At 38.6% G+C, this 27893-nt stretch overlaps 1 protein-coding gene across 13 annotated transcripts in view; it reads left to right on the top strand.

The window, feature by feature from the left end:
- Positions 1 to 26978, top strand: part of LOC113617449 (general transcription factor IIH subunit 2) — a 65656-nt gene extending 38678 nt beyond the window's left edge. For 7 of the 13 annotated variants that reach the window (XM_027100901.1, XM_027100900.1, XM_027100903.1 and 4 more), the window contains 11 exons: positions 1096 to 1147; positions 2909 to 3028; positions 4877 to 4976; positions 11059 to 11140; positions 12343 to 12397; positions 12507 to 14615; positions 18833 to 19000; positions 20147 to 20299; positions 20716 to 20802; positions 22281 to 22445; positions 24419 to 26978. In XM_027100901.1, the coding sequence (XP_026956702.1) occupies positions 1096 to 1147; positions 2909 to 3028; positions 4877 to 4976; positions 11059 to 11140; positions 12343 to 12397; positions 12507 to 14615; positions 18833 to 19000; positions 20147 to 20299; positions 20716 to 20802; positions 22281 to 22445; positions 24419 to 24783 (3456 nt within the window). In that variant the 3' untranslated portion in view covers positions 24784 to 26978. The other 6 variants (XM_027100904.1, XM_027100902.1, XM_027100905.1 and 3 more) reach the window with 6 other exon arrangements.
- Positions 26979 to 27893: the final 915 nt, after the last annotated feature.

Here is a 27893-nt window from a genome sequence, read left to right as displayed (position 1 = left end):
TACAACAGCACATTTTTTCTCAAGTTGGCTTTTGAGTACCTATTATCTGAATGAGAAGGGGGCGGCATCACTCTTTTGTCATGGGCTCTCCTTCTTTCTTCCCTTATTTCATTCTCCTACCTCCCATTGGGCAGATTGAAGAAAAGCATGTTCACTTGGTCAACTAGAGCCCTTAGAATTTTTTTTCAAGGCTGCCTTTTGATTGGTCTGTCTGCCTTCCTGGTAGTCTTACCCTCTTTGACTGAGGTCACCTCCCCTAGCTTCCCTTGGCCACCCCCATCTGAGTGCCCGCATAAGACATTCAGACCACTGCACACTACCCACAGTGGGCCTCAGAGCTCGTTACTTTATGCTCTATCGTGAAGGCTTCCCTAGTGACGGGTGATGGGAAAACCCAGCTTAAATTGCTTATGCAAAAAGAGCGAATTTATTGGCTAACACGACTCAGATGAGAACCCTGCAGAAAACATGGCCTGAAAGTGGGGGAGGAGTGTTTCTTCAGTTAGCAATCTGGGTGCAGTTTTCAGAGAAGAATCAGTTACTCAATACCTAACCACCCTTCTGAATCCAGTTTCCTTCCTGTATCTCATACTTCTCATTAGTCAAAGGACCTCTGTGATATCTTGTTGTAACTTAGCTTTTGAGTTGGATCTCTGGAAAAACCGACCCGGAGACGGCTTCCTGTTGAGTATAAATAAACATTCACAGTATTTTTTTCTTCCCTTTACGCTGCATAAAAAATTACAACATTAATAGAAATACTAATTAAAGGAATAATTCTCTAACAACACTGACACTCAATCCAATGAAACTTCATTTGGGGGCAGGGTTGGAGGAGGGAGTTCTTTTAATTTTTATTCATAGATAGTTGTATGCTCCAAGTCGATAACTTGAATTTTTTAAAATTGAGGTATTGATGCACGATATTTGTTTCAGGTGTACAACACAATGATTCACAATTTTTAAAGGTTATGCTCCATTTATAATTACTATAAAATATTGGATATGTTCCCTGTGCTGTACATTAGATACTTGTAGCTTATTTGTTTTATACATAGTCGTTTGTAGGATAACTTGAGTTTTAATTTTCTCCAGGGAGAACATTTTGTGAATTCGTGGGTCAGGAGAGATTTACCTATGGCTTCAGGTAAAGATTCAGACTTATTTCAAAAAGCTTTGCTTGTTTATTTCTTCTTTTGCTTTTTCTTTTTCAGCCTAATTTTTTTTTTTTAACCCCTCCATTTTCCTCCTCATTTTATGGTGCCATAGTAATTTTTTAAAACATTTCATTAGAGTTTCTGGTCTCCTGGATTGACTTAGTTTTTTAACATAAATGAGCATAGGGAAATATGTCAGGGTTGGGTCCTTGACTGAATTTCCTTTAAAACAATTAAGGTTTCTGGATAAAATGCTTTTGAAAACATTCTTAAATGGATCAGTGTCTGTTAAGAAATTAAATGTGAAATAATAGAAAATAAATATTGGTCTCTGCCCCTAGTTCCTGGCAGAGAGCTCCTAAAATCCATGTAATTTCCTAAGTGATAACATCACGAGGTGCATCTCTTGTTCTAATATTGGATATTTGACGCTGTCCCTGACACAGGGCTCCTAAAACCTTGTAAACTCCTACGTGATAAGAACACTGGGAGCGTCTTTGGTTTCCAATGAGGTGATTCTGGGTGAGCTCCTGGATGGCTTCTGGATGGGAGCTGGTCACTGGAAAGAGCAAGCCATGATTAGAAGTTTGAATTTTCAGCCCCACCCCCTATTCTTCAGAGCAGGAAGAGGAGTATAAATGGAGTTAATGATCGATCATGCCTGTGTGAGGAAGCCTCCATAAAAATCCCAGTAGTACAGGTTTCCAGGAGCCTTCAGGTATGTGAACACATCCACACTGGGAATGTGACACATTCCAACTCCATGAGGATAGAAGCTCCCAGATCTCACTCTACTAGCGAGTTCATCTGTACCCTTGATTATATCCTTTACTAAACAAACATAAGTGTTTCTCTGAGTTCTGTGATCCACTCTAACAAATGAAATGGGGTAGGAGCAGTGTTATGGGATTGAGCCTTTAACCTGTAGGATCTGACACTACTAAGTAGACAGTGTTGGAACAGAGTTAAATTGTAGGACACCCGGCTGGTGTTGCAGAGAATTGTTTACTGGAAGAAAACCCCCATACACCTTGTATCAAAAGTATCGTGAATGTGATGGTAGTGTGAGAGTAAAGGAGACACACAGGAGGAAAAGACTGAGGTTTTTCCAGTACATTAAGTCATATTCCAGTTAAAACTAAAGTGACAGCAGGAATCCTGCGGCTAAGTGGAATAATGAAGCAAGCTTTCATCTTAAGGGATTTTGCAGTATCTAATTTTATTAACATATTTAATAAACATAAGTTGGTTTTCAGATCTTCAAAGGGTGCAGAAGACAGGAACCAAACCCCAGGGCCAGCCCAGTGTGGAAAGTCTAATAGAAACCACTGCATAGAGTGGATACCCAAAGGGCAAGAAACAAATGTGCCTGCTCTTAAGGGAGCTGCAAGGAAAATTTGCCTTTCTCAAATCTGATACTAACTTGGGGTGGAAGGGAAGCTCCTCTAGCTTTTTCTTGCTTTATCTTGATGCTATATGGTGAAAAGATAATTAGAAAATATTTTATTATAAAAAAATTTAAATCTATATAGAAATAAGACAATAGTAAATCCCCACCATGCATCTACCACTCTGCTTCAACATGTGGTCAGTCTGGCCTTGCCTGTTTCTTCTTTTTTAATCCCCTCCTTCAATTATATTGAAGCAAATGCCAAACATATTATTCTGTCTGTAAATATGAAAGGATAATTCAAACACTGATACTTGCAATATCAAAGCTTGCTGGTCTCACCATACGCTTTTTATTCAAGTGTGTTGCAATGGCAGCATCTTTGCTAATGAAGAACTCCGACTGGACTCTTTCAAGAACTGGCCCCAGGCATCCCCGGTGGGAGCTGCAGCTCTGGCCAAAGCAGGTTTTTTCTACATGGGTGAGTCAGCAGTTTGCCCCAGGCTCTTGCCTTGCTGCCCATTTAAACCCCACATACACTTCATGATCCTGGGCTCGTATTTAACTAAGCTCAACAATCCCTACTTCTTTTCATTATTCCTTTTTCTTTTAAAAAAAAATATTTATTTATTTATTTAGGCTGTGCTGGGTCTTAGTTGCAGCGCATGGGATCTTCATTGTGGTGTGCGGGATCTTTCTTTTTAGTTACAGCAGGTGGGCTCCTAGTTGCGGCATGTGGACTTCTTAGTTGTGGCATGTGAACTCTTAGTTGTGGCATGCGTGTGGGATCTAGTTCCCGTACCAGGGATTGAACCCGGGCCCCTGCATTGGGAGCGCCGAGTCTTACCCACTGGACCACCAGGGAATTCCCTCATTATTCCTTATATATTCCTTTTCCTTTCTGTGTCAGATGGCCATACCTACCTATAAGAGGAGGTGGGACGTTTAATTTTTTTCTGGGTAGCAATGTGCCCAGCTGAAAATTGGGGTTTCTGTTACTATGGAAGAATGAGAGATAACTAGGAGTGTGGATAGCAGTTTTTGCCACACACTCCTTGGAAGAGAAAGTAAGGAAATTGCTTTTAATGATTCCTAAGCATGTAGAATCTTCCATCGGTTCATAGTATTCTCTCTTGAGCTGCTGGTCATCAGGGAGTTCCACTCTGTAATGCACAAAGAGCGGGCAGGTTCCCCTCAGCTAAACCTCTGCCTGAGGTACAATAAGGTGAAAGGATATTGTGTCCTTCCTGGGAACCTTGCTGGCCTTCTTCAGACCAAACACACATGCTAAGTTACAGTGGAGGTCCATGTGGACCTTTTACAGAGGGGTCAAGTCAAGAATACCACAGAGCAGTACAGAGTAGGGGAATGTAGTGTTCACTCGAACTGACATGTTCCACTGGTACAAAAAATCTTAATGCCTCACAGGCTTAAGCATTTGGAAAGGCGGTGTTCCACCCTTTCTTCCTGCTCTCTCCATTCTGTCTTCCTCTTGCCAGCCTTCCTCTAGGACCCTCTGTCCAGTGTCCTCACCCTCTTCCTTTTGAACCTCCTCCTCTCCCCACAAATCCTAGGCATCTCACCCTTTTGGGGTCTTGCAAGCTCTAGGACCTCCTATTTTTATCCAGACACAAAGGGAGGTTTTCCTCTGCTCTGGCTTTACGATGCCTACAGGAGTCCAAGAAGAGAAGGAAGATGATGGATGCTCCATTTCTAGTTCAATCTTTTGGTAGATCCAAATGCTAATTTCCTTCCAAAGAAATAGAGTCTCACATGAAGACTTGATCCTACTTCTAGTGGAATAAACCTAGCAATAATGTAGTAAGAGGCATTTGCTTCTTCACGAACTTACTGACATGAGAGTTGCTATATTTGATCATATATATTTTCCTGAGCTCCAAATATTTTCTTTCTGATTTATTCATTAAATAAATAACTTACTGAGTGCCTAGTAAGTCCTAGGCACTCTTCTAGGTCCATGAGATTCATTAGGGAGCAAAACAGGAAAAAATCTCTTCCTTCATGGAACTTCAATTCCACATTCTGATTTGCAAATCTCTTGCTCCATAGAATGAGGAGGGGACAGGGAGAGGGTGTTAATCAGTGCGTGGTACATAGGAACATTGAATGTTACTTGTTCATGACCCCATTGGTGAGAGAAGAGCCCTAAATAGAATATTTCCTCACTGGTGACCCGATTTGTGACTTTGTCACAAAATCTGAATGAAAGTGCAAGTAGGGTTTTGCTAATAAAGGCCTGGTAGTTATTATGTGTGTCACTCGACAAATACACTGGCCAGTGGCACTGATCAAATTTCCTTACTTCTAGGTAAAAGCGACTTCGTCCAGTGTTTTTCCTGTGGAGGATATTTGTATAAGTTTGAGGAAGGTGATGACCCATTAGAAGAACACACCAAATATTTTCCCAAGTGAGTAGAATGAATGTTTAGTGTCTATGAATCTGGATGTATTGATACTTTAGCAATTTTCCCCTCATTTTATATTCTGATTAAGTCTTTGCCCACCTCTCTGATTCTTACGATGAAGGATGAGTCTTTCTCTCTTTCATGCCCTTGCTTTCATGACCCCTTTCCCATCTAGCCTTCCTCTCACTATAGTCACAGCACAGTTTTGGTTCAATCATTATTTTCACATTACATGTTTACATTAGCATGACTTCATAAAGGCAGAGCCTAGTAATAAATAATTTACCTTCCCTCCCTGTACCACTTCCAATTTTTGTAGTAAGTAACAATTGTCTTATTAGTATGTTTGCTTAGTTTTTTGGTTTTTGAGGTGAAATTCACACATAAACTATTTTAAAGTGTACAGTCCAGTGGCATTTAGTACATGCACAATGTTATGCAACCACCCCCTGCTGTCTAATTCCAAAACATTTTCATTATCCCAAAAGAGAACTCTGTACCCATTAAGCAGTCATTCCCTATCTCCCCAGTGCACCCTAGCTCCTTAGAGCTACCAGTCAGCTTTCTGTCTCTATAGACTTACTGTTCTGGATATTTCATGTAAATGGAAGCATGTAATATGATCTTTTGTATTTGACTTCACTTAGCACCATGTTTTGAGGTTCATCCATCTTGTAGAATGTATCGGTACTTCATTCTTTTTTATGGCTGAGATATATGTGTATATGGATATATATGTATGTATTTCAGTTTCTCCATCTCCTCGCCAACACTTGTTATTTTCCTTTTTAAAAAATATACCCATTTTCTTAGTTTTAAAATGTATTTAGTACCAGTTCATCTTCAAATTCTCCCAAATGTTTAAAACTTGCTGTCCGGTCATTCAAACTTGTAAGATAGCGCACCATTTTCATTTTCTTAAAGGAGTCTATTGTGAAGTCTCTGACCTGCTTCAGTATGAACTATTTGTCCTGTAGTCACCCTAGGATCCTGAGATCGTTCTTCACAGTCATCCTAGGGATTCCTATTGCCTTTCTCCTGTGTTGTAGCTCCTGTTTCCTGGATCTACTGTCACCCTCTTCTTGGTTTATTCACTCACTGTGTTGTTGTTTTGTTTTGTTTAATTGTGGAATTGGATTATGTCTTTTTATTTTTTTAATTAATTTTTATTAGAGTATAGTTGCTTTACAATATTGTGTTAGTTTCTGCTGTACAGCAAAATGAATCAGATATATATATATATATATATATAATCTCCCCTTTTTTGGATTTCCTTCCCATTTAGGTCACCACAGTGCATTAGAGTTCCTTGTGCTACACAGTATGTTCTCATTAGTTACCTATTTTATACATAGTGTCAATAGTGTATGTGTGTCAATCCCAATCTCCCAATTCCTCCCACCACCCCCATTCGCCCTTGGTATCCATACAGTTGTTCTCTATGTCTTTTTCTGCTTTGCAAATAAAATCATCTATACCATTTTTCTGGATTCCACATATATGTGTTAATACATGATACTTGTTTTTCTCTTTCTGACTTACTTCACTCTATTCATTCACTTTGGAACACTCCTCCACAGTTCCCTGGGAAAGACTGCAGAAGCGATACATGTTTTTAGCTTCCATTTAATGCATATATCTGAATATTTGTATATATTTTCTCACACTCATTTGGTAGTTTAGCTAGGTGTAGAGTTCCAGGTTGGAAGTCATTCTAAGTTGAACAGGCATTGCTATATTTTCTAATAGCTTCCAATACTGCTGTTGAAATTCCATGTCTTTCTGATTCTTAATCCTTTCATTGCAAACTACTTTTTCCATCCTGGATGCATTTAGGATTTTCTGTTTGTTTCCAGTGTTCTAAAATTTCATGAATAAATGGCTACTTTTTAATATTTATTTTCTGTAGCTCTTTAACCTTTTTTTTTTTTTTTGGCTTATTTTTCACTCACCAAACTCTTCAAAAATGTTCAACTGTAAGAGAACATTTTTTTGTTAGTAAGTGCTCTTCCAGAAATAAATATTAATATAAACAGGTCTTAAATACTTCCACCTAATTCTAAGATTCTAAAGAGGATACAGTTTTGAAGGTGTTTTGACAGAAGTAGTTGTGTTTCTTTCTTTCTTATTTGGATTTAATATTTTGTAAATTTTTAAACAGTGGGGATATTCTTCTTAATTCTTGGAAAAATAAGCTAGGATGCAGTCTAATTTTATTTAGACCCTCTCCTGGACTCTATCAACTCCCTTTTTGTGTGGCATTTTTATTTTTCCTCTGCCTTTTTTGTTTGTTTGTTTTGTGGTTTTTGTTGTTGTTGTTTTTGTTTTTTGGTGCTCCATGTGAGGCTCAGATCTTCTGCCTCTTTTTTTTCTTTTTTTTTTGCTGTACTCGGGCCTCTCACTGTTGTGGCCTCTCCCGTTGCGGACCACAGGCTCCGGATACACAGGCTCAGCGGCCATGGCTCACGGTCCCAGCCGCTCCGCGGCATGTGGGATCCTCCCGGACCGGGGCACGAACCCGTGTCCCCTGCATCGGCAGGCGGACTCCCAACCACTGTGCCACCAGGGAAGCCCCTTCTGCCTTTTTTTTTTTTTTTTTTGCGGTATGCAGGCCTCTCACTGTTGTGGCCTCTCCCGTTGCGGAGCACAGGCTCCGGACACACAGGCTCAGTAGCCATGGCTCACGGGCCCAGCCGCTCCGCGCCATGTGGGATCTTCCCGGACCGGGGCACGAACCCGCGTCCCCTGCATCAGCAGGCGGACTCTCAACCACTGCGCCACCAGGGAAGCCCCTGCCTCTTTTTTAAAATCACAAACTAGGATGCATTTAAAGGAGTACCTAAAATGTTTATGTATGATTTAAAGGACAATTAACAAAGAAACAAATGAACCCAGCACTAAAGTTAAGAAATTGAATATTATCAAGTCCTTAGAATGCTACTGTGTGCCCTCCTTCCCGATTCTGATTATATCCTTGTCCCTCCAATTCAGAGGTAAACATGATCCTGAAATTTGGGTTAATTGTTCCTTCTTCTCCTAATGGTTTCACCAACTACATGTGTATTATTAAACACATTTAACTTTGCTTATTCTTGAAGTTCAAATAAATGGAAGCATACTGCATGGTTCTTCTGTGATGACTGACTTATTTTACTCAAACTTTACACAAAGTTTTTGAGACTCATTCATAATTATGTATAGAGTTGCAGTTCACTTGTTCTCATTGCTATATAGTATATTGTTTTATGAATATGTAATTTATCCATTCTATTCTAGATTCAACATCTGGGTTGTTTTACAGAGTGTTGCAATTCAAATAATGCCACTATGAACCCTCTTGTACATAATTCCCAGTGCTCACATGTGTTTCTCCAGGATGCATAACCAACCATGGAATTGCAGAGTAATAGGGTTTGCACATACTCAACTTTATTAGATTATGCAAAACTTTTTTTGAAGTGGTTGTACTGATTTATATTCTCACTAGCATAGATGTTTCCATTCTGTCTGCTTCCTCACTAATTTAGTATTGCCCAAATTTTAATTTTTGTCAATCTAATTACTAATAATGTTGAGCATATTTTCATATTTTCCCATACAGTTTCCTTGTTCTTTTTCTTCAGGACCATACCTTGGCTATTCTTTGCCCTTTCCTCTTTCATATTCAGAGAGTATATGAAATGTCTCTCTTTATCTCTCATAGTACTCCTTATTCTTAAGTCTTTATCTGATATTAATATATGTAGCCACTCCAGCTTTTGTATAGTTTTTACATGACACTACCTTTTTTGAAATCATTCTACTTTTTTTTTTTGGCCACGCTGCGTGGCTTGAGGGATCTTAGTTCCCCGACCAGGGATTGAACCCAGAGAGCATCAAGTCCTAACCACTGGACTACCATGGAATTCCCGAAATCATTTTACTTTTAATCTATGACTTTATATTTAAAGTGAGTTTCTTGTAGGCAACATAGTTGGGTCTTGCTTTTTTTTAACAGTCTGACAATATCTGCTTTCTCTTTTGTTGTTGTTGTTTGTTTGTTTGAGTTTTTTTGGCCATATTGTCAGCTCGTGGGATCTTAGTTCCCTGACCAGGGATCTAACCTGGGCCCCTGGCCGTGAGAGCTCAGAGTCTTAACCACTGGACCCCCAACAAATTCCCCAATATCTGCTTTCTAATGGGAGTGTTTAGAACATTTACATTTAATATAATTATTAATATGGTTGGATTTAAATCTACTATTTTGCTATTTGTTTCTATTTATCCCATCTGCTCTTTGTTTCTTCTTCTTTTCCTGACTTGCATTTGAGTATTTTTTAGTGTTCCATTTTATCTCTATTGTTGGCTTTTTAGATGTACATCTTTATCTTTTTAGTACCTGCTCTAGAATCATAATGCATGTTTAACATATCACAGTCATGTTCAAATAATATTATCACAGTTGACATATAATGTATAAACCATATAACAGTATACTTCTATTTTCCCCCTCCTATTGTTTGCGATTTTGTTTTCATACATTTTTACATCACATATATTCTAAATCTCACAATATAGTATTATATCTTTGCTCTAAAAATTATCTTTTAAATACATTTTAAAAAGAGAAAAAATGTATTTCTTGTTTACCCATTGAGTTACCATCCCTGGCACACTTCATTCCTTTGGGTAGAACTAAGTTTGCATCTGTTATCATTTTCCTTTTAACTGAAGAACTTCCTTTAACTTTTCTTGTAGTGCTGGTCTGCTTGGCTTTACTTGTATGAAAATGCTTGTATGTTACCTTCCTTCAGAGTCCTTTTCCTTGATGGGTCTATCTGCATAGTGACCTTGGACAGAAGCATTTGAAGTCCTACTAGCTATCTTCCTGTAGCTACCCTTCTATTCCTGGGCTCATCTTCAAGTAGGAAAATAAAAATGATGTGTCCTCTTGCTTTATCGCCTGCTTTCCTGTAATTCAGCAGCATAAAAATAAACCAAGATAATTGTTTCTAGTTTTATCATTTACCTACTGACATTTATAGTTCTCATCTATCCAAGTTAATGATTGTGGGTAGAGCTCTTTAGAATTTTCTTCCTTGGTTCTTCAGGCAGACATCATAACCTGAATTTAGATGGTATTTTATGTTCCAGTTTCATGATGTCTAGCAAATTGTTTTTAGAGAGTATGTTTGTGGCCATTCTTTAGTCTTCATATTGATGGAGTTTTTTTCTAAAATAAACTTTTTGTTTGGAAAAACTTTTCGACTTAGAGAAAAGGTGAAAAGATAATACAGAGAGTTCCTATATTCCCACACCCAGTTTCCTCTAATACTAACACCTTATATTATCCTGGTACATTTATTAATATTAAAAAAGCAACACTGGTACATTGCTATCAACTCCAGATGTTATACATATTTCACCATTTTTTCTACTAATGTCCTTTTTGTTGTCATTATTCCAGAATCCATAGATAGAGTTGTCTTCTCTATTTTTTTTTTCCTTTAGGTTCATTTTAGTTGGTCTCATGGATGAGTGTTAAATATGCTCCCATTCCACCAAATTGGCTGGTTATCCCCACCACTACTTTATGAACCATTTATATCTCTACTGCTGAGATTTATAGTCTACATGTCTTGTTTGATAAAGACACTGACAGAATCACTGGAAATGTTAATTTTGTACTTAATTTTTGCCAGTAAAACTCTCACAGTGTTTTTGAAAACCTAATGTAAATGCTTAATTGCATACAACTATTTTTAAAAATTAATTAATTACTTTATTTATTTTTGGCTGCGTTGGATCTTCGTTGCTGCATGCAGGCTTCTCATTGCGGTGGCTTCTCTTGTTGCGGAGCACGGGCTTTAGGTGCACGGGTTTCAGTAGTTGTGGCATGTGGGCTCAGTAGTTGTGGCTCATGGGCTCTAGGGCTCACAGGCTCAGTAGTTGTGGGGCATGGGCTTAGTTGCTCCTCAGCATGTGGGATCTTCCCGGACCAGGGCTCAAACCCGTGTCCCCTGCATCGGCAGGCAGATTCTTAAACACTGCGCCACCAGGGAAGTCCCATACAATTATTTTTATAACTTTTAACTTTTGTGCTTAGTTGTCAGTTTCTCCACAATATGAAGTGCTCTGCAGAAGTGATTCCAGACCTTCAGAGCCATGGTGAACTTTCTGACTTAATGGTATGAACGCCACCTTGTTTATTTTCAGAGTGTGTGATCATGTGATTAAAAACTGTTTTTGAACAGGAACTGCTCATCATTAAAAAAATAAATAAATGAATTCTACAAATATCTGTTAAGCACCAATCATGCGCCAGTTGCAGATGGGGATGCTACAATAAACAAAACATAATACCTAGTTTCATGAAATGTAGAGTCAATCCCTTCTACTGTGAGGCCCAGACTCGTTTGGACCTAAAAGTTGATTAGCATCCAGGCTACCTGGATTCCATCTGTGATCGTCATTTGGAGGACAGTAAGGTCTGACTTGGTAGTTGGCTTTTCTCAAAGCTGGGAAGATATGTTTCTTTTACAACAGCAACCAACCAACCAAATCAAAAATACAGATTAATAGGTTGACCCCTTTTTAAACTGAGAAATTCTACATAGTTCTCTAGGAGATTAGCCACTGCCAGTTTAATACACACACACCCCTTATTTGAGGCTGTATGTTAGGTGTATTATGTTCGTCATCCCCCAAAAAGAAAACAAGGTAATTTGTCGTTCACTTGATTCATCTTTGCTCATCCCCCCACCTCCCTTAACTAGCTTATTTTAAAAAAATATTTATTTATTTTTTATTTATTATGTCTGTGCCGGATCTTAGTTGTGGCCTGTGGGATCTTTTAGTTGTGGCATGGAGGCTCATAGTTGTGGCATGTGGACTCTTAGTTGCAGCATGCATACAGGATCTAGTTCCCCGACCAGGGATGGAACCCGGGCCCCCTGCACCGGAAGCTGGAGTCTTACCCACTGGACCACCAGGGGAACCCCTTAAATAGCTTATTTTTAAAGGAAGAAACATAACCTTCCTATATCCCAGGTATGTAATATTTAAAAAACTGTTGATAACTAAGATCAGAAGTTGCACCTAATGATTTCTGGAGGGTCCATCTTGCTCTAGACACTGTGATTCTAATCATCTGGACAGTAATCACAGCTCAAGTCACCCATGGAATGCACTGTTTGGATATCACCCAGGAGCACACGCTTGCGTGTGTTTGCAGATCACTTATTGTTTCATATTTGTAGCACTCCTCCCTGCAACTGGCGTAAAAACTTGAGGATGGGTTGGGTTTAGAAAATGTCTGGTCCCTAATTGTAATTCAAAGCCCCACCCTCTTATACAAATGCTGATTTAATAGAGGATTTTCTTTTCAAAGGAAACTACAAGTGAAAGCAATCTTGAAGAGTCAGCAGTGAGTTCTGCAGTGCCAGGTAAGGATCTGGAAGTAGCACATGGGATTAGATGAATGTGTACATATATTTCTACATAGGGGATTTTAAAAAAGTATTTATAACTGTGCCTCCTTGCTTTTCTCCACAGAGGTGGCCCATGGTGAAGCCCAGTGGCTTCAGGAGGCAAAAAGTCTGAGTGAGCGCCTGAGAAAAGCCTACACCAGTGCCCCTTTCTGCCACATGTCTTTGCTTGAGGTCTCTTCCTGTCTAGCCACCGATCAGCTGCTGAATTGTGATCTGTCCCTTGCTTCAAAACACATCACCAATACTGTGCAGGAGCCTGTGGTGTTGCCTGAGGTCTTTGCTAACTTGAACTCCGTCATGTGTGTGGAGGGTGAAGCTGGTAGTGGAAAGACGGTCCTCCTGAAGACAGTAGCTCTTCTATGGGCCTCAGGATGCTGTCCCTTGTTACACAGGTTCCAGTTGGTTTTCTACGTCTCTCTTGGCTCTACCAGACTGGACCAGGGGCTGGCCAATGTCATTTGTGACCAACTCCTAGAGACAGAAGGATCTGTTACTGAAACGGGCCTGTGGAACATCATCCAGCAGTTAAAGAACCAGGTGTTATTCCTTTTGGATGACTACAAAGAGATGTGCTCAATCCCTCAAAGCATAGAGAGGATGATTCAAAGAAACCATTTGTCAAGGACCTGCTTATTGATTGCTGTCCATACAAACAGGGCTAAGGACATCCGCCGACACCTAGATACAATTCTAGAGATCAAAGCGTTTCCCTTCTGTAATACCCTCTATATATTACGGAAGCTCTTTCCAGATGATTTGACCCGTCTGCGAAAGTTTATGGTTGACTTTAGAATTAACGAAACATGGCTGGGAATTCAGAAAACTCCCTTCTTCGTAGCAGCAGTCTGTGCTAATTGGCTTCGGTATCCTTTTTGTCAGTCCTTTGATGATGTGGCTGTTTTCAAGTCCTATATAGAATGCCTTTTCTTAAGGCACAAAACTGCAGCTGACCTTCTCAAAGCAACTGTGTCCTCCTGTGGTGAGCTGGCCTTGAAAGGTTTTTTTTCATCTTGCTTTGAGTTTAGTGATGATGATCTCCTAGAAGTAGGGATTGGTGAAGATGAAGATCTAGCCATGTACCTGATGAGCAAATTCACAGCCCAGAGACTGAGGCCAGTCTATCAGTTTTTGAATGCTTCATTCCAAGAATTTCTTGCTGGGATGAGGCTGACTGAACTCCTGGATTCAGATAGGCAAGAGGATCAAGATTCGGGACTTCATTATTTGAAACAAATTAACTCAGCCATGATGGCTATAGGTCCCTATGCAAATTTTTTGAACTATGTCTCTTGCCACTCTTCAACAAAGGCAGGGCCAACAATTGTATCCCAATTGCTTCTTTTGGTGGATAATCAAGAGACACTGGAGAATATATCTGAAAATGATGACTACCTGAAGCATCATCCAGAGATTTCAGAGCAAATGCAGTGTCTCCGGTTGTTGTGGCAATACTCTCCAGAAAATTACCTTTCACTGGTTTCAAAACATTTACTGGTTCTGGCTGTAAAAACTGCTTATCGAAGCAACAGTGTTGCTGCCTGTTCTCCATTCATTTTGCAGTTCCTTCAAGGGAGAACCCTGTCTTTGAGTGTACTTAAGTTACAGTATTTTTTTGACCACCCAGAAAGCCTGTTATTGTTGGGGAGAGTCCAGGTCTCCATAAGAGGAAATAGCTTACGCAAAACAGATTTTTCATTACTGGAAAAAATTTTCGACAAATCCCAGGCACCAACCATAGATCAGGACTATGCTTCTGCCTTTGAACTTGAGAGTGAATGGAAGCAGAATTTAGTTGAAAAAGAGGAAACCGTGAACAGTTTTCTGAACATGCAACTCAAGGCACCAGCAGATATCAGCACTGGCTATTGGAACCTTTCTCCAAAGCAGTACAAGATTCCCCTTCTGGAAGTTCATGTGACTGGTACTGATGCTGTGGATCAGGAGATGCTAAGGTTTCTAACGAAAGTTTTCTCAGCTTCACAGCACATTGAACTCCACTTGACCAGGAGCACGGGTTTTATTGAAAGCATCAGCCCAGCTCTTGAGCAGTATAAGGCCTCGTTCACCAAGTGCTCCGTAAGCCAATCTGAGCTGAGTGCAGTAGAACAGGAATTGCTTCTCACTCTGCCTTCCCTAGAATCTCTTGAAGTCTCAAAGACAACCCATCTACAAGGTAAACCTGCATCTGTTTTAGATGACTGTTAGGATGTGTACTCTTATCTTCTCACTCTTAGTTTTAGGTGGATGAAAACTTTTGAAAGTGTGAGACCATAAATCCTTGCTGATTGAACAGATATAAAATAAATCTTTACTAACTTATTTCTGTCAGTAATATGAATTAGTGAAAGGCTTCCAAATAACAGAATGGCTTTCAAACTCTGATAAAAATAATACAATGACTAATGAGGTCTCTTAATAAACAAATGACTTGTTATTGGTCAAAGAATGATCTATATGTAAATGATGCTTGAGAATTACCCTCACCCCACCTGCTTCATGGAAGAAAGGGCTTGTACTCTGGGAAATAAACAAGTGGGAAGTAGTGTCTCCCAGTTATTTGTGTCTCTTTTCACTTGTCTAAGCAGTGTTTGAGAGTTTTCAGTATAGACTTTATCATCTTTCATTAAATTTATTCCTAGGTACTTGTATTTTTGATACTCCTGTAAATGGTATTTAAATTTTTTCATTTTCGGATTGTTGCTAGTATGGGTTTGATTTTCAGCAGTTTGTTAAATGCCTAGGTGTGCTTTGCTTTGTATCTATCTTACTTGAGGGTCACTGAACATTTTTTTTGGATCTGTGGGTTGATATTTATCATCAAATTTAGAAAAATTTTGTTTTTTCAAATATTTATCATGGTAAAACATACATGAAACCTTAAAATCATTTTTCAGTATACAATTCAGTGGCATTAAGTACAATTACAGTGTTGTGCAACCATCACCACTATCCACTTCCAGAACCTTTCCATCATCCCAAACTCTGTACCTATTAAACAATACCTCCTTCTTCTCCCCAGATGCTGATGTCTCTATGAATTTGTCTATTCTGTTTCACATAAGTGAATCCATACAATATCTTGTCCTTTTGTGTCTGGCTTCTTTCACGTTTTTAAGGTTCATCCGTGTTGTGGTATGCGTCAGAACTTCACTACTTTTATAGCTGAATAATATTTCATTGTATGTATATATCACATTTTATTAATCAATTCATCTGTTGATGGACAATTGCACTGTTTATTCTGGCTAAAGTTGCCATGAACATGGGTGCACAAATATTACTTGGAGACCCTATTTTCAATTCTTTTGGATATATACCCGGAAGTGGAATTATTGGCTATTAATGATAGTAATTCTATTTTAATTTTCAAGGAAACTCCAAACTGTTTTCCACGCTGGCCACAGCATTTTACATTCCTACAAGCAATGTACAAGGGCTCCAGTTTCTTCACATCCTCAATGCTTTTTTGTTTTTTTTAAATCAGAGACATCCTAATAGGTGTGAAATTGTATCTCACGTTGGTTTTGATTTGCATTTTCATAATGACTAATGCTGTTGAGCATCTTTTCATGTGCTTATTGGCTGTTAGTGTGTGTTTTTTGGAGACAGTCTATTAAATCCTTTTGCCCATTTAAAAAAATTGAAGTGTAGTTTATTTACAATTTTGTGTTAGTTTCTGGTATACAGCAAAGTGATTCAGATTGTGTGTGTGTGTGTGTGTGTATATAAACTTTTTCAGATTCTTTTCCACTATAGATCATTACGAGATATTGAATATAGTTCCCTGTGCTATACTGTAGGTCCTTGTTTATTTTATACATAGTAGTCTGTATCTGTTAATCTCAAACTTCTAATTTATCCCTCCCTCCCTCCCCTTTCCCCTTTGGTAACCATAAGTTTTTTTTCTATGTCTGTGAGTCTATTTCTGTTTTGTAAATAAGTTCATCTGTATCACTTTTTTAGATTCCACATAGAAGTGATACCATATGATATTTGTCTTTCTGTCTGACTTACTTCATTTAGTATAATCTCTAGGTCCATCCATGTAGCTGCAAATGGCATTATTTCATTCTTTTTTATGGCTAATATTCCGTTGTGTGTGTGCATCACATCCTCTTTATCTAGTCGTCTGTTGATGGACATTTAGGTTGCTTCCATGTCTTGGCTATTGTAAATAGTACTGCTGTGAACACTGTGGTGAATGTACCCTTTCAAACCATGGTTTTCTCCTGATACATGCCCAGGAGTGGGATCGCTGGATTATATGGTAACTCTATTTTTAGTTTAGTTTTTTTTTTTTTTGGCTGCGTTGGGTCTTCATTGCTGTGTGCAGCCTTTCTCTAGTTGCAGTATGCGGGCCTCTCATTGTGGTGGCTTCTCTTGTGGAGCATGGAATCTAGGAGCGCGGGCTTCAGTAGTTGTGGCATGTGGGCTCAGTAGTTGTGGCTCACGGGCTCTAGAGTGCAGGCTCAGTAGTTGTGGTGCATGGGGTTAGTTGCTCCACGGCATGTGGGATCTTCCTGGACCAGGGATTGAACCCGTGCCCCCTGCATTGACAGGCGGATTCTTAACCACTGCGCCACCAGGGAAGTCCCTATTTTTTAGTTTTTTTAAAGAACCTCTTTACCGTTTTCCACAGTGGCTGCACCAGTTTACATTCCCACCAACAGTGTAGTAGGGTTTCCCTTTTCCACATACTCTCCACCATTTATTTTTGGAGACTTGTAAAAAATTTTATTTATTTATTTATTTTTGGCTGCGTTGGGTCTTCATTGCTGCGCGCAGGCTGCTCTTCATTGCGGTGCGTGGTCTTCTCGTTGCAGTGGCTTCTCTTGTTGCAGGGCACAGGCTCTAGGTGTGTGGGCTTCAGTAGTTCTGGCTCGCAGGTTCAGTAGTTGTGGCTCGTGGGCTCTAGAGCACAGGCTCAGTAGTTGTGGTGCACGGGCTTAGTTGCTCTGTGGCATGTGGGATCTTCCTGGACCAAGGCTCGAACCCATGTCCCCTGCATTGGCAGGCGGAGTCTTAACCATTGCGCCACCAGGGAAGTCCCTATTTGTAGACTTTTTGATGATAGCCATTTTGACCATTGTCAGGTGATACCTCGTAGTTTCGATTTGCATTTCTCTAATAATTAGCAATGTTGAGCATCTTATGTGCTTGTTAGCCATCTGTATGTCTTCTTTGGAGAAATGTCCCTTTAGGTCTCCTGCCCATTTTGTGATTGGGTTGTTTGTTCCTTTGTCCATTTTTAAAATTGTGTTGTCTTTTTGTTTTGAGTTATAGGAGTTCTTTGTGTAATTAAATCTTTATTGGACACTTGGTTTTAAAATATTTTCTCCGATAGATTGCCCTTTTCACTGTCTCAATAATGTACTTCAATCTGTAAAGTTTCAAATTTCAGTGAAGTCCAATTTGTCTGTTTTTCTTTTGTGCTAGTGCTCTTGGTAGCATATCTAAGAATCTATTCTCAAATCCAAGGTTATGAAGATTTATTTCTGTTTTCTTCTAAGAGTTGTATGGTTTTAGCTCTTATATTTAGGTTGTTGATTCATTTTGAGCCAATTCTGTATATGGTGGTGGGAGGTAAGGGTCCAACTTCTTTGCATGGAGAAATTCAGTTGTCCCAGCCCCATTTGCTGAGATGTCTTTGTGAATCCAGAGTGTAGTACAGAGCTTCTCATATAGTAGATGAGAAGTAAAATATTGCCTGCCATATCAGTAAACAAAGGATGTTGTAGCTATCAGCAATTGTAGCCATCCCTGATAGTGAGCCCGGAGGAAACTCAGGAAGGAAACAAAGAATACCTGCCATCTAGCAGTCATCAGACTGCAGCCACCCCAAAGGGTGCAGCTTGAAGAAACTCAGGATGTGAAAACACAGGATACTGGCCCCAGATAGCTGAGGTGCATATCAAAAGAATGATTTTAGTGACCCCAGACTCTTGCATCTTCCCATACATAGAAAAGTGCTAAATTCCTTAACCTGAGATATCTAGTTTTCTTTTATTAACAGTAATCTTTTGTTCTGACTACCTGCCTTTGTTGCAAAACTCCTATATATCCTAGCTCCCCGCCTCACCTCCTTGGAGCAGTTTTCTCAGGATTACTTGAGATGCTGCCTCCCGGACTTGAAGTCCTAAGAATGTCCACTGAATAAAACATAACTCAAAACTTTTAGGTTGTACATATATTTTTTTTAGTTGACATAATCAGTAAATGCTGCAGAAAGCATTATCTTCATATATGTGCTTTCTAAAAAAGGAAGTCTTATGGTATGTGAAAGGTTTTCATTTGAAATATGAAAATAGTTCGATGAATCAAATGACAGTTTGAAATTTTGCATTTGGAGCTCTTTAGATTAATAATGGGAAACTGTGTGCTACTTTCTAGATCAACTCTTTCTTAGTTTGGACAAGTTCTTGTGCTTGAAAGAACTGTCTGTGAATCTGGATGATAAACGAGATGTTTTTTCAGTCATTCCTGAAGAATTCCTAAATCTCCACCATATGGAGAAATTATTGATCCAAATTTTAGCTGAATACGGTCCTTCCAAACTAGGTAAGTGTGGCACTTTGATTTACTTGTTTTTGTATCACTTGGAAAACCTACTTGGCCAATAATTTATTTAAGTTAAAGCTTCTGTGGATCTGAGGGTGTAGCCTGTATCCAAGGTAAATTGTTGGAATAGCACTTGTTGTCATTAAAAAATGACAGCTATTTGTAATTATTGAGCTGTTACTACATGGTAGGAATTGTTCTAAGCACTTTATAAATCTTAACTCATTTAACCTTCATACCCATTCTACAAGGTAAATACTATTATATTCTAATTTTTACAGTTGGGGAAATGGAGTTATAGAGGTTAAGTATTGATAATTTGCTCAAGGTCACCCAGATAAGGAAATAGTAAATTTGCAATTAAACACAGGAATTCTGACTTCTAAGTCTGAGCTCTTAACCAGTGGAATGTACTGCCTCTCCAAAAATAGTTTGTAGAGTTCTTTTATTTTGTTTTTGTTTAAGTTGCTCTTACATTGCAACTTAGAAATCTGCCAGATAAGAAGGAAGGAAATCTGATGATTGGTAGTAATCAGAAGCCTTTCCCTGTTTCTCATCAGCCTTTATAAATATATTTCATCAACCATTCTCATGGTTGATGAACAACCTGTACAGCTATCTTTCTTAAATATATCATTTAGCAAAATGACTTAGGTATCATCAATTCCTTAGTTTAGTAAAGACTAAAGACTAAAAAAAGGTAAATCTCTACTGAACTGACATGCAGAGCTGCGTGCAAAAAAAATTGTAGCTGAAGCTGGAAGTAGTAGTTTTCTTATATTGTTCAGCAATTTTTTCAAATTTAAGTTTTGCTTCAGAGTTGTCACTGCCTTTATGTTTCTTTGCATAGTGTTTCTATAGTGTAAACATCATGTGCAAACTTAGAGACATTAGAATGTTAAAGCTGAAGGTTTTAGCTGAGTCAATGCCATTACTATATAGAGGAGAAAACTGATTCCCCAGAGAGGGTCAGTAATGACGGTTCACGTAGCTCATCAGTTAGTCACAGACCCTGAACCTAAGCCCAATTCATTACATCATGATGCTTTATTTTAATTCACTATTGTTGAAACAAGTTAATAAATTAAATGACTAATTCTGATAGAAATTTCCAATCTCTGATGCCTTAAATTTGATATTTTACAGTCAAATTAATTCAGAATTCTCCAAACCTTCGTGTTTTCCATCTGCAATGTAATTTCTTTTCGGATCTTGAGTCTCTCATGACTGTACTTGCTTCCTGCAAGAAACTTGAAGAAATTAAGCTTACTGGACCATTTTTTAAAGCCGCCCCATTTGGTAAGAGCTAAAATTGTAAAATTTTGGTTTAAGATGCTTCTGTGGACAGTCATTTTTTAACAGCCAGATTTTAAAAATGCAATTGATGTCAAAGAACAAAACTATTGCAATAAATATCTGATCTTAAATGAATTTTCAAGTAAGGTATATTTGTTTCTAGATGTTTAAACATTTCTAGTTATGAGAATTGTTTCCTGAGCAAAGATTTGTGTTATCTACTTGTCATACTAATTAATTCAATCTGAATTATTATATTAATTTCTATCACTTTTAAAATACTCTTTAAACAATCTGAATTATTATATTCTGAATTATTATATTAATTTCTATCACTTTTAAAATACTCTTTAAACACATTATTTTTTGGTGTAAGAAATGTAGCTGACATAACTAAATTTTTCTTTTCCCTTTTATAGTCATTGTTTTACCAAATTTTATTTCTCTGAAGATATTAAATCTTGAGCACCAATATATTCCTGATAAGGAAACAGCTGAAAAATTTGGTATGTTTATAAAACAGTGCCTAAAGCTTGCTCTTTATTCTTTCCCCCATAAAATCCTCCTATTTTGCATTAGCTATAACAAATTACAACATGTATTAGCTGCCCTTGCTCATTAGGAGGGACAGTGCTGCTCAGCTTTTACCCTCCAAATGCCTTGATCTCACTTGATGTCTTTCAAAGAAATGTTCTCAGAGTGACTCATTTCTTTGAATACAGATTTGTTTGTTACAGCACTATGCAATTTCTTATTTATTTATTTATTTGTCTGCACTGGGTCTTAGTTATGGCATGCGGGATCTTCGTTGCCACGCGCGGGATTGGATCTTTTAGTTGCAGCATGCGGGATCTTTAGTTGCGGCATTGGGATCCAGTTCCCTGACCAGGGATCGAACCTGGGTGCCCTGCATTGCGAGCACAGAGTCTTAGCCACTGGGTCACCAGAGAAGTCCCAGCACCATGCAATTTCATTGCCAGGTATCCATTCCAGACAAGTTAAATACCTGTTGTTTCAAAGGTTTCTAGAATATAGGTGAAACTATCGTTTAAGGTTATGAAAACTCAGTATATGAAAACCTAGATTTAACAAAATGATAACTATAGAGATTACTTTTTCAACTTATTTTTTTATGATTACAAAAGCAATGTATGCTCTGGAAAAAAATTCTAACAAGTCTTAAAAGATAAACTGAAGCATATTAAAAATTAAGAATTTATTTCAACAAAAATGGGGACTTCCCTGGTGGCACAGTGCTTAAGAATCTGCCTGCCAATTCAGGGGACACAGGTTCGAGCCCTGGTCTGGGAAGATCCCACATGCCGTGGAGCAACTAAGCCCGTGCACCACAACTACTGAGCCTGTGCTCTAGAGCCCGTGAGCCACAACTACTGAAGCCCGTGCTACAAGAGCCCATGCTCTGCAACAAGCGAAGCCATGCTAAGGAGGGATCAAAGTGAAAAGTTATGAGAGTGGTGGATTGTGAGGATTTAGTTCTAGGAGGAAGAGGCAGAACTCACTAAGGATGATACCAGGACAGAAAGGAAGGGGGCTGAAGGCATTGAGGAGCTAGGAAGAGTTTCCTGGAGCCAGTAGAAGCTTCAGTCTAAATAAAAGAGGAAATGGATGGGAATTCCCTGGTGGTCCAGTGGTTAGGACTCCACTCTTTCACAGCCGCAGGCCCAGGTTCAATCCCAGGTTGGGGAACTGCAAGCTGTGTGGTGCAGCCAACAAAAAAGGAAATGGAGATGTGATAGGCCTTTTGGACTTGAGTACAGGAGAGACTGGTTGGGGAAGGGTGGAGGAATGGTTGTCTAGAGGTAGCAATGAAGGTCAAGGTGTAGGCTGACCCCTTTCTTGGAGAGAAAGAGGAATAGCCTCTATGCTACATGGGGACTCGTAGAATGTGCATGATTTTGAGACTTTCAATTACAATTGTTTGGGAACACAGTACAGAGAATAGCTTTTTAATATCTTCTGATAGCCTACACTTTAGGTTCTCTAAATAACCTGGAAGAATTGATCCTTCCTACTGGGGATGGGATTCATCAAGTGGCCAAACTGATCATCCAGCAATGTCAGCATCTTCAATGTCTCCGCATTCTCTCATTTTTCCAGACTTTGGATGATGACAGCGTGGTGGAAATTGGTGAGATACCCTCAGATAAACTCTTTCAGCTCACATGAAAGCCAGTGGTATTACTCAAGCTTTCTGCTGCAAAATGTCTACAAAAACATTCGTCCCCCTAAAAATGTTCAACCCACTTCCTCATTTTTGCTATCATATTGTTCCCTCTAATGTTCTATGGATTTTGGTTCATTCTGGTCAGATTTAGAAGTAAAAGATAGCCTCCCACTTGAGACTACACGAGCCCTCAAGTCCATTCTTAACACCTAGTGTCTCAGACACCTGGCCACATACCCACCATGTACTCCTTTTTATAGTACTTTTTTTAAAATAGAAAATTAATACATGTAAAGAAAAGTACAAAATCGTTAAGTGTACAGCTCAATGAGTTTTCAAGTGAACATACTTAAATCTTGTTACTCATACTTGTGTAACAATTACTCATTAGGTTACAATATAGAATATTACATCCCAGAAGCCGCCTTTGTGTCCCTTCTGACACTGCATTCCCCTCCTTCCCAAAGGTGACCACCATACTGCTTTCTTTCACCATAGTTTTACCTGTTTTAAAAATATATGTCATGGGATCCTCCACAGTATGTACTATTGTGACTGCCTCTTCGGGCTCAACATACTTGTGATACTGATTCATACTGATACGTTTGACTATAGAGTTCACTGATTTTCATTGCTGTATATTGTCCCATGTATGACTATACATACGCCAATTTATTTATCCGTTCAACTGGATATGAGTTGGCTACTATGAATAATGCTGCTATGAACATTTTGTATGTGACCGTTGATGCATATATGGAGGTATTTCTAGGGCGGACTTTGAGTCATTTGGTAAATATTCTGTTTTCCATAGTTGTACCAACTTACATTCCTACCAGCAGTTGTTTCACATTCTGGCTACTGCTTGGTATTGTCAGACCTTTAAACTTTAGCCATTCTGATGAATCTGTTGCGATACCTCATTGTGGGTTTTCTATTGGTATACGTTTGTGTTATCATTGGTGCAGTTTGGGCAAGTTACATTTTTCTAAGGATTTAAAAACTTTTCTAAAATTGCTCATAATATTTATAATTTTAAAAATATCTGTATGACCTATGGTGATTGATAGTCCCCTTTTCATTCCTGATATATTCAATACTTTTTTTACCTGGTTGGTTTTTCAATTGTATTAAATTTTTTTTTCTCTACACGTTTTTCATTTATTCTGCTTTTACCTCTATTATCCCCTGCTACTTTCTTTGGATATAATTTGCTTTTCTTGTCCTACTTTCTTTCTTTCTTTTTTTTTTTGATATCCTAATTTTCTGAGATGGATAGTTAGAGCACTAACTTTGGCTTTAGCTCCCTCTCACAAGTTTTAGTGTCATATTTTTATTCTCATTCAGTTCAAAATATTTTCTAACTTCAGTTGTCATTTTTTTGCCACACCAGTTATTTAGAGATGTATCCCTTTTACTTTTTCCTTTTTTTCCCCCTTTTACTTTTAATCTTTCTATGTCCTTATATTTAAAGTGTGTCTGTTGTAAAAATATAGTTTTTTGTTTTTTGTTTTTTTTGTGGTATGCGGGCCTCTCACTGTTGTGGCTTCTCCTGCTGCGGAGCACAGGCTCCGGATGCGCAGGCCCAGCGGCCACGGCTCACGGGCCCAGGCACTCCACGGCATGTGGGATCTTCCTGGACCAGGGCACGAACCCGTGTCCCCTGCATCGGCAGGTGGACTCTCAATCACTGCGCCACCAGGGAAGCCCCAGTTTGGTTTTTTTAAATGTAATTTATTAATCTTTAATACTCCAATTAGAAGTAAATCTATCTAATATACTTATTGTTAAATTTATATATCTTTATTAAAATTGGGCATTTTCTACTTTAAGTGATGGTGGTAGAAGAGGTTGGTTCAAATAACCTAGTCTACCAGTATTGAAATAGAAGTCCTTATTATTCTGTTTTCATAAATATTTTGCTTTTATATTTATAGCCAAGGTAGCAATCAATGGAGGTTTCCAGAAACTCAAGAATCTTAATCTTTCAATCAACCACAAGATTACAGAGGAAGGATACAGAAACTTCTTTCAAACACTGGACAACATGCCCAACTTGCAAGAGTTAACAATTTCCAGGCATTTCAAAGAATGTATCAAAGCTCAGGCCATAACAGTCAAGTCTTTGAGTCAATGTGTGTTACGACTGCCAAGACTCACTAGACTTAACATGTTAAGTTGGCTCCTGGATGCAGAAGACATCACACTGCTTAATGCCGTGATAGAAAGGCATCCTCTATCTAAACACTTCACTCTTCACTGGAAATGGGTACTGCCATTCTCTCCAATCATTCAGAAATAGAAGATTTAGCTAAAAACTGCTAAATCAAGAAAATTTTTGTCAACAATTTAAAAAACCTAATTATCCAAAAACTTATTAAATACTGCATACAAAAGAATAAAATGCATGGCATGTAATAAAAAAACCAAACACCTGCTTACCCATTACTGAGCTTAAGAAACAGTTTATGACCAGTAACTTTGATGTCCCTAATGATCCTCCCCAACCGAAGATCAGACCTATAATCAAGTTTACGCATCTAACTCTTCATTACCCAGGGTCAGCATCAGGCTTTCAGGCTAACTATGGTAAACAGTAACAAAGCCACAGAGAAGGGGGTAGGGAGAGGTGTACCAATCTATCTTAAAGCCACAATATGAAAGGAGTATTCAAGTTATTAGAAAATGGCTAACTTAAGGACTGAATCACTTTCACACATAGGTGAAACAAGAGATATTCCTTAATCCTTGTAGGGTCTGTTTTGTACATTTAATTAACTTTGGTATAGTAAGGTTTACTTATACCTTCCCTTTACCAACTGTGTTGGATATGAAGAAATAGGATTTAGGGAAAATGCTTGTATTCTAGAGGCTTTTGATTCAATGCTTATTGTAACAGCAAAAAAGTGTAGAATAGAATTTAGCATTATTGGAAATTAGCTAAATCTGTGTTTTCAAGAATCTTGCGTATCAGTGTTTTTTTAGATAACCACATGTTTAAGAGTCCAACATATGCATTTATAATGGCCTTAAAATTTTCTTATGAATCCACTTTGCTCAGGGAGAACATATTTTGTCAGTGACTTCATAATGTTCAAGGTATTACATTTGATGTGACTGTCTACATCTGTGCCTGTGTCCAAAATTTCATTCCTACCAGTTAATCAACGGAGTTTCCTGAATGGTTAGAAGGCCAATCCAAATTCATAATGCTAGTATAAGTTGGAAAACAACCATTCTTTTACCTTAATTTTCATTTTTACCATGAAACACAGGGACGGTATATATGGTATGATTCCATTTGTTTAAAAACTATACTCTCATGTTTCTAGATGCATTAAGAATTTCTGGAAGAATACACAAGGAAATGTTAACAGTGGTAACTATTTTAAGTGGGTAGAAAGGGGACAGGAAGGTATTATTTTTTACTTTCGTCCTTTTTGTACTGCTTTCTGTTTTACAAGTAGCTGTTTTTATTTTTATATTTAAAATAAAGCATAAAACTAGTTTAGCATTACAACATTAATAGTTGCTCTGGAGGGTGAGATTACTAGAAGGTAATCTAGGAGATAGATTATCTTCTTGTCTGATTTTGTATCTAATGCTTTTCTAATCAGAAAGGTTTTACGTTTTGTATCAGAGTCCAATCAGGAGATAGAAACCACACAGTAATTTGGGGAAAGTTTACTATAAAGAGTTATTCACTGTAACAGGAAACTGGAGTAATGAGGATTGATTATGAAACTGAGAACTCTAAGCAGGTACAGGAAAGAGCTTATGGCTCTTCATGCTAGGCTGAGAGACAGCACCCAAAGAAAGTACCCCAGGGCTGAGATCTAGACTTTGACAGAGAAGGCACAGCCATGGACAACAGAGCGGTTGGCTTAATTAAAGAGGTGCAGCCCAAGAAGGTATAAGCTTGGAGCACTTTGCTTAGAAAGTGTTTTGGGGGTGCCAGGGAAAGCCATCCACGTGGGGCTGCTGAGTGCTGCTGGCCACTGCTGAAGGCAGGCACTGCACAAGGCTGCAGAAACCATGTGCTGCAGGTGTCTGCTAGAGAGGCACACTGGACACAAGAAAAGTAGTCCCTTGCCCCTCCTGTGTCTCACCAGCGCCCTCTACTGACGAAGCTTTACACTGTACCTGCTGACAAGGGAGGGGTAGTTACAGGGTCCAGATTCATTACTGCAGAGTAGGCAGTGAAGGCTGGATTTGGATATGAAGGCAATAACGTCATAAGTGGTACAAGTATTACATTTCATAGTTCAAACCTCAAGGAAAATGAATCTAGTTAAATTTAAGATTGACTGAGAGCATATATGTACATGCATGTTCATACATAGAAAACTTCTTAACTAAGAAACTGTAAATGATGATAGATTCCAGGGAGGGGAGCAGGATAGCTAGTGGACATGGTAGGGAGGTTTACTTTATCCTGCATATAATCATCTGAATTCTGTACCGTATACATGTACTATTAAAAATACTTAAAAAAAATAACAGAACTCCATGCAAATTATTTGTCCAGAGCTTCTGCCAAGGGCTTCTAGTATAAAGCAGGGGGCAGTGGGAATTCCCTGGTGGTCCAGAGTTTAGGTCTCTGCACTTTCACTGCTGAGGGCCTGGGTTCAATCCCTGGTCTGGGAACTAAGATCCCATAAGCCATGTGGCATGCCCCCCCCCCAAAAAAAAGCAGGGGGCAGCAAAGTATGACCACAGCCTATAAGCTAAGCATGTTTTTTTTTACATTTTTAGAGGCCCACAAAGCTGAACTAATTTACCCTGGCCCTTTACAGAGAATGGATTATTTCTGGATCATAAGGTCACTATGCCCTTTATTCCAGTATACATCAATTTCCACAGGACTCCTAGGTCATCCCTCATTGCCCTGACACTCATCCTTATGTTTCAAAACTTCTCCCTTTCTGATCACATATCCCAACCTTCTCCAACTCCCTAAATCCTTCCCCTGTGCTCACATGAGTAACATCTCCCATATCCTTTACCTCTTTTCTAAACATTCTCTTCACCTTCTTGTTCTAATCCCATATTTTTTAAACCCTTTTTTCACCATGACCCACAGTAAGAAATCTTACATTAAAAAATTTACACATACACATATATACAACCAAGATTCACAAAAAATTCTAAAGTTATGTCAAATATAATTTCACTAATACCCAAATATAACAAAAATTCAGAAATACAAAGATTCTTGAAAGAGTTGTTTACATGTGCTGTCTTCATCTGTTCTTTTCCATTCTCTACCACCTCCTCCATTGCACCAAAACAGCCCTTATGAGGGTCACTGCTAAATTCAACAAATACTTCTTTGTCCTCATCCTATGTGACTTGCTAGCAGCATCTGACCTATTGGTAGCTCTGATATGGCCCATCACTCCTCGAAACACT

This window comes from Aethalodelphis obliquidens, unplaced genomic scaffold (genome assembly GCF_003676395.1).
Source record: "Aethalodelphis obliquidens isolate GAN/ISIS:26980383/991018 unplaced genomic scaffold, ASM367639v1 scaffold4, whole genome shotgun sequence".
Taxonomy (NCBI): Eukaryota; Metazoa; Chordata; class Mammalia; order Artiodactyla; family Delphinidae; genus Aethalodelphis; species Aethalodelphis obliquidens.
This window is presented reverse-complemented; position numbering and strand designations above follow the sequence as displayed.